Raw genomic sequence first — 14,798 nt, 5'->3', positions numbered from 1 at the left:
ATTGGAAGAGAGAGTAAAATAATTTGCTGAGAATAAAGTGCATGAACAAGTTGTTATAACTCCGCTCTGAATACTATTTAATGTAGGGTATCAAGTCAACCAAATTCCTCCCCTGTTTTCAGCATCCTTTCTTAATTTTAGAGACCCATCATATTTTTTTTTAGAAAAAAACAACTAAAAGAAATTTTTTTTTTCTAAAAGATAATTTTAGACGTGAGATAAACACATCCTGTTAAGAAAAAGGAATGTCAGAAGTGGGATTTGAACCCACGCCCTCTTTCGAAGACCAGAACTTGAGTCTGGCGCCTTAGACCACTCGGCCATCCTGACTTGTTTGTTCTTGCGTCGATATATTTTTAATTTAACTGAATGTTTTTCTTTTGACCAAAATACAGAAGGCGCCAATCCAGAACCAATTTGCTGCCTGAAATTATCGATTTACACAATCTGCTAGGGTTCAACACTTGTAGTCTAAGATGCAGGTAATTTTTATTTTATTTAATTTTACTCTTTGAATTGTCAAATGTGTTCAATTTTATAGCATTTTCAGATGATTTTAATTTCTCGGTGTAAATTTGTAGTACCCGATGAATCAACCGGGGCCACCGCCATTCGGACGGCCGTTACCTCCGCCATTACCGGCTTTTCCACCGGCTTCTAGTACCTTCTGGAATACCTCCAATGTGGTTGATCACCTCAGAAACTTACACGACACTGTGAAGCTTGCAACAGCTTTGTATGTAACATAAAGCTTTAAACTCTGAATGATTAACTACTATTATTTACATTATTGGATTTGAATGTGAATTTGAATGTGTGTGATCTTATTATTAGTCCATACTAGTTGTTGTAGACTGTAGTATTGCTCTGTAGTTTCTTATCGTTCGATTTCTGTTAGTATTATTTATTGTTTCTTGTACTTCGCCTATTATATTATTTTGTTGTAGTTACTGCCTTGTTACTATCTGTTGTTGTTGTTCTTTTCTGGACTGCTTTGGACTAATTTTCCCTTGAGCTGAGGGTCTATGAAACAGCGTCTATACTTTTGAGGTAGGGCTAGGTTTTGTGTACACACTACCCTCCCAGACCCACACTTTGTGGGATTATACTGAGTATGTTGTTGTTGTTGTTGTAATTCGTATGTGTTACTCTTAAGGTCTTTTTGGGTTTTGAGCAGTCAGAAGGAGCTGAAAATGATACTCGGTTAAATTGTTCTAGAAATAGAAAGGTGTCATGTTTTTTTTTGGCAATAGATTAGAAAGGAAATAGTCTCACGTAAAAGCATAACAGGGAGAGTAATAAAAGTGAAATAATGGTGACGGTTCAGATTTGGGGCTAAAACTTTGATCTAGAAGCACTATTATTTGCATTAGTAAATGCAATCTGACACTTTGCATTAACCAAAGTGTCAGAGTTTGAGCAAATGGAGAACCTCACAGTGTTCAATGCATTACCCTCTTAATGGGGTCCCTTGCAAACAGTTTTTGCCACGTCAGTGGATAGTGTTTTTGTACAGTCCTTCTGGGTTTTTACTTCAGATTACTTTGAGCAGGTAATAAGAACTGGTAATGTTAATTAGGGTGGAAGATAAAAAGGGCAGCCCGGTGCACTAAAGTTACTGCTATGCGCGGTGTCCGGGAAAGGGCCCCTTTCCCCACCACAAGGGTGTATTGTACGCAACCTTACCTTGCATTTCTGCTAGAGGTTGTTTCCAAGGCTTGAACCCGTGACCTCCTGGTTACATGGTAGCAACTTTACCAGTTACTAGGAAGATGGGGTTGAAGCTTAATTCAGGAACACTAGGATGTATGCATTATTGAATACTAATGTAAAGTCTGCATTTTGATCTTCTCGGTTTTTGGATTTGGAAGGCCAAACTGGGGCTGATACCAAAACTGAAGCTTAAAACTTCAAATCAGTAGTATACACACTATTGTATATGAATATGATAGTTTATGTGCTCCCGTGTATCCTCTGGGTTTTTGAATTTTGAAATATTTGAGCAGGAAGAAGGAGTTGGAAATGTTAATTAGGCTGAAACGCAAGAAAGAAAATTCTGAGGAGGGTTCAGGAAATGGAACTAGTGAAGGCTCTGTTGATAGTTATGTGAAGTTTATGGAGCATTCTAGGATCAATATGGAAAGCCAAGAATCTTTATTGTTGGAAGCAGCTAATGCTTTAATGTCAAAATTGAGCGCTCAGTTGGAACCTTTTAGAGTTGTCACGGATGAGATCGCCCCATGGGAAGAAAAATCTGCAACAGTTGGATTAGCAAATAAAATGCACAAGTACAAAAGGAACAAACTTTGGCGAAAGAGGAAGAGGAAACGCGTTGCAGAAAAGCTAGCAAAGGTGCTATAGTTCCCATCTTACTGCGTTCCCTTTTTTTGTCTTTAATTTTTGGAAGTTTAATCTCTAAGGTGTTTGTGTTATTCCTTCTTGCATTCTAATTTCTGATGACACACTTATCATTAGGAGCGAGAGCAATATGACCAAATTGATATGGAAGCTGATGAATGGAGGGCTAGAGAGATAGCCAAGGATATTGCAAAACGCAAGGTATTGATAGTTGAAACTGCAGAGTACTAACTACTAAGAAATACTTTTTTAAAATCTCCATCCTGTTCTAGAAAAAGTAGAGGTGTTCCTCTGCGTTGGCTTGTACTGCCTGGGTTTGAAAGCTTGTGAGAACTCTTGGACTTTAGGCATAGTGTTGTCCATTCTGCATATATTTTTTTTCCTTATCTTTTATAACTTATTGAAAAGTTCATAGAGACAATGTAGATTTCACAGGTCAGGTCAAGTCAAGAGAAAATGATCCTTACAGCAACTACCATATCTTTATACCTAATCGAATCACTTATTTGTTAATGTCATAATTTTTTCGTTAAATCCTCTACATATTTTGTAATTATATAGCTACTGGATTTCTGCAGATTTCCATAACCGGATACATTGCTCTCCACTATGTGCGATAAAAACAACCAGTATTGGGTTCTATTGGATTATGTATGCTATTTTATGATGTCATACTATGACTAATAAATGCTTCTGGGTTTTCTCCGAGTGTCACCGAGCTACCAAAACATAGTTCGTGCAGTTTTTTTTGTGCATACAGTAAAGGCTCAATTGCATAACATATTGCTCAGTAACTTAGGGTCGATGCGCAGGTTGAAAAGATGAAGGAAATAGCAAAGCAGAAAGCAAAAGAGGAGAAAAGGAGACTAGAATCTGAGGTGAGAATGATGGTTGCTTATTCATTCAAATGGACATGACTGTTGAAATTTCTTAAGGATTGTAGAAACTTCTGAGAGTTTTGACATGGTGTGGCACCATATTTACCATCCTGTTCAGTGTTAGTTTTGCTCCTGCTCCCCCCCCCCCCCCCCCCCAAAAAAAAAAAAAAGGTTTCGTTTCAATACCACAAGTTATGTGAGGTTGGTTTATGGTTTATTTTAGATGGCAACCTTAGTAATATAATGTTGTATGCCCTTTATTTATTGGTATAATGATGTTGAGTCACTTCGATTTTGCATTTAGCTTGAGCTGGCATTGATAGTAGAGAAATTGCAAGAATTACGCTCCATCAGGGTTCAGAAGTTGAAGAAGCAAGGTAAATATCCTAATGATGTTGATCTATCTTTGTGTTTCTTTAGTTTATCCTAGCTTGTTTGATCTTTTTCCTTTTGAATTTATTATTTTTACTCTGTTTCTAGTGGGACACTACTTTTTGGGGTTGAATTCTGCACTTCTCAAGTAAAAGCACACAGTGTTACGCATGGATTGTTGAAACAGTTTGTAATGAATGAGTCTTAGTTATTCATTAACTATGAGATGCTCACTGGGAAAATGAAAATGGTGGAAAAAATCAGTAGATTCGCGTTGGGATTATAATTTCTTTTTTAATGCTGCAACTGTGTGTTTATCATTAGGCAGCTTCCGCTTTTGCTTCATGAATTCTTCTTTTTGAGGAAAGAGTAACAATTTATTCACAAAATTGACATCATCCAAATAATGATGAGAATGAGCGCTTACATCGCCCATATGGCAAAAAACAGAAAACATAGGAACTAGCCTATGGAGCTTTACAATTTCCCTGTAAAATCAACATAAAGTTCTATATCCCCCACCATTTCTTGTTTCTTGTTTACACCAAAAAATATAAAAGACTAACGCAATTCGTTCTGATTTTTGAAAATGTTGCTTCGTCTTTGAAGCATCTTGCATTCCTTTCCCTCCACAGTGTCCGAATCAATTCCCACCTGTCCTCCTCTGTTTCTCTTCTTCCAATCTCTTTCCAGCAGTCTAACATACCTTTAGTGGTCTTAGGAACTACCCAGCTCACTCCAAGTAAACACAAGAACATATCCACGGATTTGCAGCTATTTTACAGTGCAGAAACAGATGTCTGTTTACTTCAGCATCCTGGCCACACATAAAACACCTTGAGCATAGTACTTCATGAGTCAAACAAGCTTTTCTGCATGCTAATCACACAAAACAAGAGATTTTTAGGGGAACTTTTGACTTTCCAAATCAACTCCCGTGACGTGCGCATAATCTTTAGATGATTAGTATTTCTCCTCCAATAGCAGGACCTCACTGTGAAGACACCCTTGCTGTGAAACTTCCACACTGGTCTGTCTGGTGTGTTAGTAGTTCCAGGGAAATCATTTATCAGCATAAGTCGGCTTGCAACTCTCAGCCTCCCAATCATTAAGGGCTCCTCAAGTTCGATGAAGAATTTAACCCAAATATTCAGTTAATGTGCCATCTGTATGTAACTATTTTTATATGCTGATCTTTTAGCATCAATACTCAGAGAAAATGGAGAGTTAGAGTTGCTGCCGTTTTTCTATAAACCTGTAATCATTTGGCTTTACGGGATGATAGAGTAGAAACCCTTATGAAAGATGCTTTCACTTTTCTTTTACCCTCAGCCTTATCCCCTTTGGCCCCAAACACTTCAGTCTTCTTCAGTCTTACTTTCTAACATCGTTGTTTATATTTGAATAGGTCACTTTCTCCCTGAGGAGGATGACAAGTTTCTAGAAAAAGTAAGAGCTGCAGTTGAGGAAGAAGAGCGACAGGCAAAGGCAGCAGCTGATACAGCTGCTGCTAAGGATGCAATTGCAACTGCTGAGGTATCCAGGAAAACAATTCAAAGTCAAAGACTGGAGCGTGGTGACCTGCATGCTAATACTGGTCTTGATAAAATAAATCAAGACCAAGTGACTGAGGATAAAGATAAATCAGGTCCTGCACCTGTCAATGAATTGGAAAAAGGTGAATCTAAAGGGCTGCGATCAGCCAGCTTACATGGTTCTGTGGCAAATCTACCAATGGAATTTTATCACTATTACTATGGCAGTAATCATGATTTGGGAACTCTTATAGAGGTGAACTTCGCTATTTGTCTTGTTAATTCTACTCCTACAGTAAATTTGCATGTCTTTATCATTTTGATTTGAAGGCCCATCCTATTTGTTTCTATATGTTGATGTATGAGTTGTTTTTGCAAGAAGAAATGCCAAAGTTCATTATGCTTGACACATTAAAGGCTTGGATGACATGAAACCTTTTCCTTCTTCTACGCAGGTAAGAAGAACATGGGATGCATACATCAGACCTGGAGGAAGGTAAATATCTTGCTAAATCGTGTTAGTGTTTCTTTTCTTTTAGCCCAAAATAGAAAAAGTTGCATTAGTCATTTCCATATTTACCAAGGTTTTCACTAACACACAAAGACAAGCAACAAATGGGAGAGGAAAAAAGGTTGAAAAGGAAATTCTCATGATTGCATTTGTTTGTCAGATGGACATCTGCAGTTTAGCTTCATTCACTATAGATATTATTCTTTCGATGCTCACATCAATCACGTCCTTATCAAAAAGAAAAAAATCAATCACGTTTTTTAACCCTGAAATACTTGTCTAGATATCATATACTACTTGTTACCGCCATAGGAGTTTCTAGATTTTGGCAGTTCACTTAGTGATTCAACATTTTTAACTCGGCCACTAAAAGAAAAGTAATTAGGTTGGAAGATCATTTCAATGCAGTAATCCAGCAAGTCTGGTGATTAACTCGCAATGTTTTTGTATCATTGAAAGCTATGTCCTTTTGTATTTGAAATGTATAGTCGTCGCTATTTGACCCACTGATCAACAGACGTCAATGCTATTTCACCCTGAAGTGTCTTCTGCCACGAACTATGTTCTCCTTTTTATCACTATAATTTCCTTTAGACTTTCATTTTAAATAACACATGGAATTTGTTCCATTTCGTCATGACAAATTACGACCACATATGTCAGGCATATCTAACAAACCCCCCTCTCCCAAAACCTCTGCCTTTGGATGCAGCCGAATACCTGGGCATTGGGTCCAGCCACCGCCTCCAGCAGATGAGATATGGGCATCCTACCTGGCAAAGCCTAAGTGACATTTTTATAAATGATTTCTTAGTGCAGAAGCATCGCTTTGCAGAGATTGCCTGGTTTGATGGTTATGCTACTAACATATCCGTGATCTTTGTTCATTGCGTCTTTGATACTTGTGGAGGACATCAGAACACGAACAAAAAGGCATGTACCTAATTTCTGTCTCCTCTCATTGTGATTAACTGAACCCCAAGGGCAAGCATGAGGGACAGTTTGTGTTTCGACAGGGTTGATTTAAGTATTATACTGTTCATGGAAGACAATGATAGGAGACCAGATATACCATTTATGGACGCTGATATTGCCATAATAGCTAGATCTTTATGGATGTAACGTTCGCCTTGTCAGTCTCACAATTATCAATACAGGTTTTTGTTGATGTGTATAGCGTCCGCCAGGGGCAGAGCTAGATTTAAGTTGGGGATTCTAGATGAATTTTCTTCATCAATGCAAAAAGGTTTGGAACGAATTTTTTTGGTTTTATTCAAACTGTTGAATCCCTTGACATAAAAAAAAATTCTAGTGTATTACGTAGTAAAAGGGGTTAATATATTTCTTTAGATCACAAGTTCAAATCTCAACTGTGGCATTCGACCATTTTTTTTCAAATCCTCGTATAAATTTCTTGCTCGGCCGTTGATACCCATTGTTATTAATATGATATTAGGAGCGTTTTGTTTGTACATGTTCAACTTCGATTGATAAGTACCTTGTGTGAAGAATTGCTAGCATTTATAATTTACTTGAGGTCGCTTTTTGTTATGTGGGGAATTGTATTGTAGAAATTGTTTACGCTGAATAATAGTCAAACAATTGTTTTATTGTGATTGATTATGAAGGGAGTGTTGTGTTTACCGTGCATAATTATCAAGCAAACGTTAATGAAAAGTAGTTATACATGAATTACTTAAGATGCATTTTTGTCTTTAAATAGCTTAATCGTTGTGCTAGTAACTCTCATTTCATATTCAACATTGACATTATATATACTTCAACTAATCGCATGACATTTATTCAGATGTTCAATTAGAATAGAGTTTAAGGAAGTAGTGATTTATTAAGCCAAAATATTTTTAAAAGCAGATTACTTTGTAGAACTAAGTACCAAGTATCCGAAGAGGAAATCTTAATTTGTTTAAATTAAAGGTATCTATCTCTCTTCGTGTAGCCTATTTCAAGTGTTGTTCCATGTCACTAAGTCATTTTGTTTAAAGAAAATTATTACACGCTTCTGTTCTAATGAAATGTCAGGAAATAAACTTTAATCATTTTCAGTATAACATAATTAACAAGATGCAATTCAATTCAATTTTCATCCAAGCTTCAAAACTGGATTTGATAAATTTTGAATTGTCCTATGGAGGCGGATGGAATTCAAAACAAGCTCAACTTGGGTGTTTGAAATTAATGTGCTCGCATCTGGAAATTGAAAATATTGATCTCAAAATTCATATTCAGCATTTTGTTGAAATTCATCTTGTTAAAATGCTATATTTAGATTTAGTCACATTGCATGTATGATTTTCGTTCATGATATTACTGTGCGGATTTCTTTCTTTGACCACACTGAAATTGTTTATTAACATGTTCTTTAATCCAAAATTCATGTGCACAAATGCAGTATATAGTTTCTGAAAAATGCATAATTAGTAATTGCAAATTCCAAATTCAGCATTCATAGCAGTGAACCTCAAACGAAAGTATATGCAAATGAGCTGTAGCGAAACTGAAACTAGGGAAAATGAAAAGAAATTTAGCCGAGGGTTCAAGAAGCACTAAAATGGGGGAATCTGGAGCTTCCTACGATTCGGCAAATGTTCAATCTGCGAAGGCATTGTGTTTATAGTGTTAGAGAGGACTCGTTCTAGAGTTTTTACCCTCTCCGCTGGGAACCTTCGCTTTCAAAAATACGGAGAAAATTCAAATCTAAAAAAATACAAATGTCAGAAATCAGATCCGATAATGAAGCAAATCCGAACCCGAACAATTCAGGCTCGGAGATCCGGGTTCCGAAATCGATATCCGAAAGCAAACTTGGCCGAAAACGCATTGCTTTTTTTGCGCTTCGTCCATAGGACCTTCGATCAATATCTAAATTCAGCACTCAGATTAATCTAAACAAAGACAGATACTAAATGGAATTTTTTAACTGAACATATGAATGAATAGCTGTTAGGTTGAAGTAAGCAAAAGAGAAATCTGCTCAGTGAATACGAACCATAGAAGATAGAACCTCATCTTACGGAGATTATTTTTGTTGAAAAAAACATCACCGTAATCCGATAATTTCTTCGTTCCTCTTCATAGCAGCAGCAAGATATTCAAGTAAGAAGAGAAAATAAAGAATATAGGTATTGGAAATAGACGATGGCCGCTGCTATTGCTGCCGGCAGAGCTACCGCCGCCAACATAACCCTAGGGTTTTAACGTTTCCCACAATGATGAAAAAAACACAGTTGTATCTCTCGCTTTATATAAGGCCGTTTGCTTTGCTGCTTACCTTTGTGAAAATGTCAATTTGACCCATGAAGTTTTGGGAAAGCCTCTTTTACTTCTTCTCAAGTTTACAACAGCCCTTTGCCTCTTTGAAATGATCAACAAATGACTAATTGTAGGCGGATCTATTAAGGTCGCTGCGGTGGCACGCCATCCGCAAATTTCGACGGAAACTCTATATATATAGTTATATATGTAGATTGATATATTAAAATATTAAATTTGTCACTCACAATATTAAAGTGCTATTTGGGTAATAGGTCGTGGGTTCGATCTCGATCAGCTGATAAAGTGCCACTTTTGTGGGTTAAAGGTCGTGGGTTCTATCTTGGTCAACAACACATCATTTTTAATTTTTCTTTTTTGGTTTAAGCATCAGCTGGTAAAGTATCACTTTTGTGGGTCAAAGGTCGTGGGTTCTATCTTGGTCAGCAAAGCATCATTTTTTAATTTTTTTATTGGGGGGGTTTAAGCATCAGCCGGTAAAGTGCCACTTTTGTGGGTCAAAGGTCGTGGGTTCTATTTCGGTCAGCAACATATCATTTTTTAATTTTTTTCTCGGTTTAAGCATTGTTGATTAAAACAAAAAAACAAGCGTCGTAAATATACCAGTTAACAATTTTACTTGATACCCGGAGGGTCCGAATCCTAGATCTGTCTCTATGTAGACCCAACTAAACTATATAATACAGTAATTAGAAATTGCATGCAATAAAAGAAGTGTTGGAATGACAAAAATGTTTCATCTGTAACACAAGTTATATCAAACTGAATTAAAATCATACTTACAAAATTATATAATCATTCTAAAATCATGGTTGATACATATTAATAGTACTTGTTAAGTCTCAAATGGTTGATTATAATATAGCTTTGTGACAGAGCTCAAAATAGATTGGTGTTTTTTTTTTTTTGGTTAACAAGTGTTGTTAGTTTTAGGGATGTTATTAACACGTGATGTTAGTTTTAGTGATTATCATCACTTTTTATATGAGTTTGCAGAAGATTCAACTCGTGTTAAAAAATAAGTGAAAATATCATTAAAATTTTTGATAGGATAGGAAGGGGAAAAAATGATAATTCTATTTGTGTTGTATATATATATGCTTTATGAGTTTTCTATAACATTTAAAATGTTTATACTTGATAAGTCATTAGAATATTGAGTAATTGAATCTTGATTTTGTTCAACATTAACAATATTTCATAACTTTCATTTTGCAATATATGACGTACATTTTTGTAGATTTTGGTGTAAATATATTTTCTAAATATATTATAATAAACTTGTATTATATGTAGTATTTACAACAAACTTTAATGTGTAGTAATAGAGGGGCAGATGCTAATGGCAGTATGAAAAGGGTAACTTTTTTTTTAAAAGAAAAAATGGGGCAGTAGAAGGAAAAATGTATGCTAGAGGATTAGAATGAAAAAACAATTCACCAACAAAGTGAAAGCTATAGTAGCCAATCAATAATAAATGAGTTAGCCATGGTGAATTGACATATTATGTGGTGTTTACCTAAAATATTAGTGTCCCATGGAATTAAATATCCATTGAGACCAGTTAACAGAAGAAAAATATATCTAAGCCATTTGATTAAGTTAGGATATAATTTTTATAAGAAATGATATTAATTAATCATTTTTACATAGTAAAAGTATAAATTTGACAATTTTTTTACAATTAAACAAAATGTAGCAAGCCAGCAACAACAAAAAAATTATGAAAAAAGGGAGGGTATAATAAACTAAGGCAAATGACGTAAATTTCGATAGTTTGAAATTTAATTATATAAAATTTTGATATTTTATATAATTACTAAAAATTTTAATTATGAATTTGTCGAGATATATAATTAGTTCTCGATATAATCAATGAAAATATTTTTTTTTCTTTTTAAAGAAATATAATTAACTTTCGATATATTTTTTAAAAGTTTTGAATTAATTGAGATACATATTTAACTCTCAATATATCCAATGAAGTATATAATTAGTTTTTTGTAAGAATGAAGAAACTAATTATATCTTTGGATGGTTTTAGGTGGGGCAGAGATGGACGAAGAAATATTAGAGGGAAGTGATTAGGCGCAGTAACAACTTACGGAGATATGATCCTTGATAGGAAGGTGTGGATGACGCAGATTAGGTTACAGGGTTAGGGGGTAGGAGTGCATCGGTAACTATAAGGAAGCGTTCTTTTGTGTCTGTAGATTTTTATTCGTGATGCTGTGTGATGTCTATGATTTCGGTTACATAGTTTTTATTTTTGTCTTGCGATTGTAGTATTATCTTGTTGCTAGGGATGTTAGTTTATTTTGTAGTTAGCTTTTGTGTTTGTTGTAGTGTTATTTTTCTTAAAATAAAATAAAAAAATGTAGGTGTGCATCTGAGTTCTGACGCATAATTAATTACAAAGCACGTTTTTATGAAAAAGAAATAAAATAAAAAGAACTTGATTGTAATTTCATTTCCAGATCTACCATATAAAACTCCTAAAATTAACCTTCCTTTCCATTAAAATTTGCAACAGAAAGATTTTCTCCAACCCCTAAATACTATCATTCCGATAATTGTCCGAGCTTATTCCTAAACCAAATTTGGGGCATTTAGGTTGGAAAGATGTGGAGTTCAATCGATAATTTAAAGGAGAATCTCAATAGGATCGCACTTGAAATTCACAACGAGGACGATGAAGATGATCAACACCTTTCGATTTACAATTCCGGTGATCGAACGGATAGTAATAATTCGGTATCTGATCGGAGAATTTCTAGGAATTTCACTCGTTCTAAGTCACCGACATTTAATTCTCCAATTGCCAATGGTTTCGATTCTCCTCACAATCATGAGGTATTTTTTATTTTTTATTGGTTGGAATCGCTAATTACGTGATATTAGAATGAAAATTGATGCATTTAGCCGATTACAACTAATCAGGGATTGAGGTGTAGTTGATTTGAGTGTTAGGTCGATGTTTATTATTTTGATGTATTTGTTAATGCTGTAAAATGCTTCACTTTAGTTAGATAAATGGGAAAAAGGATCCACATTTTTTTTTTTGGGCATTCTTATGATAATGGCTCGTCCATTTAGCCGTCCACACTGGAATACTAGACTTGGTTCACTTAGGATTCGAGCTTGTAGCGTGCCTCTACAGTGCTTTCCTCCTTGTATTACCTGGAAAGGGTTTAGTTATTCATAGATTGTCTTTTTTGATAACTGTGGTTACCAGGCCAGCTTGCGCGCACCTTTGTTTGGATTTGAATTTTTTGACCTCATGGTTCTCAAACCGTATCATTGATCACTAAGCTACACATTTTTATGGATTGTATAATGATTGATTGTGTAATGTTGATAATTTTGAGTTTGGTTATATTGTCGTGAGACTGTCCATGTGAGCTCCGCAAATTGTAGCTAGTGCCTGAGTTAGGATGAAGGTGGAGAGCTGTGGTAGGTTGACAACGTAATTTAAATATAGTCTAACCGTATCATTTTGTAAGGATGTCTCTACCCAGGCAAGTGCTACCCATGGGTGGAGCCACCATAGGCGAAGGTGGTCTGGTGCACACCTTTCATCGGAAAATTATGTGGTGTACAAAGGTTAATGTTAGAGCGTACATTTAATTTTACACACCCAGCTTAACACAGCTAAGAAGAAAATTAGCACACCCTTTGCCAAATTCTTGGTTTCACATTGGTGCTACCTGAATAATGCAAAGTGTCCATAGTGGATTCATACAATTAAGCATAACTATATTGGGATTGAGGGTTAGCTGATTGGTTGATTCTTGTGTGCATGAAAGAGCATTGGGAGTTCCATAGATGAATGTTTTGGCCAAAAATATGCCCTCATTACACTTTCATGTTAGTTATCCCTTAGTTTTATGAAAGAAGAGATATATACTATGTTGGTTAGGATGGGATTCATTGGCACGGGTAATGTCATGGAGGCTGAATAAGGTTCCACACATCAAGATTCTCTTATTTTGCAAGACCTGTTTTGTTTATGTTATTGGGTTGTAATTGTTTGATAACTAAAAATAATTTACTGATTAAGAACAATCAGTTTCGATAGCGTTTATACTAGCTCTAAAGGTGGATTGTTTGTCAATTTAGTGATTCGAATAGTGACGCACTAACGTGGAACAATGCATACAAAATGTTACAGCGATTAGAAACAATCTATTTTATCTGTGTGGTAGTCTTATATTATCTCTGAAGCTGGATTGTTTCCTTGCTTCTAAAACATGGTTGGTATGAAATATTGATGAGCTAGGTGAAATAATAAGAGAACTGATTGTGCTGGTATCTTTAGTTATATGTTCTAGCTGGTATCTTTAAATGTTGTTCATCAGAATTCTTCTTAGTTTTTGATAACCTTTTCTTTCAACGTCATTATTAATTAATGCAATAAATTGCCAAGACATCTTACTCTAGTTGAGAAAGGAAAGGGCTGATCAAATACAATTATTGCTTGGAGTCTAATTTTGTTGTGGGTGAATTCGATTTATCGGGACCTATGGTTGTTAAAATCCATTGGTCCTATTCCATAAGGTGACACATAATTAATTTGGCACTTTTTATCTGTTTTTGTTGCAGATAGAGAAATACAAAGCTGAAATTAAGAGACTTAAAGAATCCGAGGCTGAGATCAAAGCATTATCAGTTAATTATGCTGCTTTGTTGAAAGAAAAAGAGGTAAAGTTTTTTTTTCTTCAGCTTGACATGATTTCTTATATAGTAATTGGATAAGTTTCAGTGTCATGCTTAGGACTTCAAATTCTTAATGTTACCTAGACTTATTAAATCTTTCTTACTTGAAATTGATTGCCCAAGATGGTCCTTTGGACCTATTATGGGACACTGCTGAAGGGCCCAGATTTAATGCAATTCTTTCTTTAGAAAAGAAAATGATCATGATACTGTTGCATGCTTAGAAACAATGACCCCATACACCGTGGTAACTATTTTTTATTTGAGTTTTGACTAAATTCATCCGAATTATTTTCACTCCAACTTTAGTTACATCCATAAAATATTTTTCTTAATAGAAAACATCCTTTCACTTTTTTTCTTGGTAGAATAGACTTGCAATAAAGTAAATAACGAGTTTTACAGCAACAGAGAAGCCTTAATTTGGCTCAATTACAAAAACAGAGGGGCATAGCCCATTAGAGTTGATATTACAAGGAACACTTCTTTCATAACTAGTTCTATCTATGTCTACCTAAGTAGTATGTGCTGCAAACATTGGTGGTACCACAAAAACTTGAGTTCTTTCAAAACAGTCCAGAGCTGCTCCCGTCTTTGCCAAGACATCAGCTACCTAAAGCTATGGTGCACAGCTGGACCTCCCAAACTTCTTATCATCAACCTGCACTCATCAATAATGGGATTATAGAGCATGTTACCTTTTTGAAGCATGTTAATGACCTTTCGAGTCAATGTTGATTTTGATGGGTCTGAGGTTGTGCTCGAGCACTAGCTTGAGGCCTTCCCTAAGGGCAAGTAGTCCCATAAGATTATTTTTAGCATGAGGGTAGCTTTTAAGAAAACCTAGAATCCAGTCCCCTCCACTATTCCTCACCATTCCCTCAATGCCACCTTTGCCAGGATTCCCAATACAAGAGCCATCAGCGTTCATCTTGTATTTGTTTTGTTTGTTGGGTGTGTGTGTGTATTCATCTTACAGTGATAGTGATCCTAGGATGAGGATTTGTGGGGTCACTAAGGTGGACGAATTCCATTGCTTCAGCATAAGCATCTTTGAAGGAAGACTGGTTTCTCTTGTTATTGAAGACATTATCATTTCTGGTCTTCCAGATGCTCCATATGCAGAAAGGGAGGAGA

General features: G+C 35.5%; 2 protein-coding genes and 2 non-coding genes across 6 annotated transcripts in view; 2 read left to right on the top strand and 2 right to left on the bottom strand.

The window, feature by feature from the left end:
• Positions 1-246: 246 nt before the first annotated feature.
• On the bottom strand, positions 247-330 carry TRNAL-CAA. Its single transcript has one exon. It is a non-coding gene; the product is annotated as a tRNA-Leu (tRNA).
• On the top strand, positions 321-7,011 carry LOC107839255 (U11/U12 small nuclear ribonucleoprotein 59 kDa protein). Of its 2 annotated transcripts, none has more exons than XM_016682665.2 (9): positions 321-482; positions 582-736; positions 2,007-2,352; positions 2,476-2,559; positions 3,171-3,236; positions 3,541-3,613; positions 5,017-5,399; positions 5,599-5,639; positions 6,367-7,011. In XM_016682665.2, the coding sequence occupies exons 1-9, from the start codon at positions 477-479 to the stop codon at positions 6,443-6,445; spliced, it is 1,233 nt and encodes a 410-aa protein (XP_016538151.1). In that variant the 5' UTR covers positions 321-476; the 3' UTR covers positions 6,446-7,011. The 2 variants fall into 2 exon arrangements, with proteins under 2 accessions (XP_016538151.1, XP_016538152.1); XM_016682666.2 differs by lacking the exon at positions 6,367-7,011 and adding an exon at positions 6,318-6,342.
• Positions 7,012-8,190: 1,179 nt separating this feature from the next.
• Positions 8,191-8,344, bottom strand: LOC124886919. Its single transcript, XR_007044319.1, has one exon. It is a non-coding gene; the product is annotated as a small nucleolar RNA snoR145 (small nucleolar RNA).
• Positions 8,345-11,391: 3,047 nt separating this feature from the next.
• LOC107839257 (golgin candidate 4) overlaps positions 11,392-14,798 on the top strand; it is a 14,814-nt gene continuing 11,407 nt past the window's right edge. Inside the window, exons 1-2 of one of the 2 annotated variants that reach the window (XM_016682667.2) lie at positions 11,392-11,798; positions 13,548-13,646. In XM_016682667.2, the coding sequence (XP_016538153.1) occupies positions 11,568-11,798; positions 13,548-13,646 (330 nt within the window). In that variant the 5' untranslated portion in view covers positions 11,392-11,567. The remainder of the gene's footprint in view (positions 11,799-13,547; positions 13,647-14,798) is intronic. The other variant, XM_016682668.2, reaches the window with a different exon arrangement.

This window comes from Capsicum annuum, chromosome 8 (assembly GCF_002878395.1).
Source record: "Capsicum annuum cultivar UCD-10X-F1 chromosome 8, UCD10Xv1.1, whole genome shotgun sequence".
In the NCBI taxonomy this organism is placed as follows: domain Eukaryota; kingdom Viridiplantae; phylum Streptophyta; class Magnoliopsida; order Solanales; family Solanaceae; genus Capsicum; species Capsicum annuum.
This window is presented reverse-complemented; position numbering and strand designations above follow the sequence as displayed.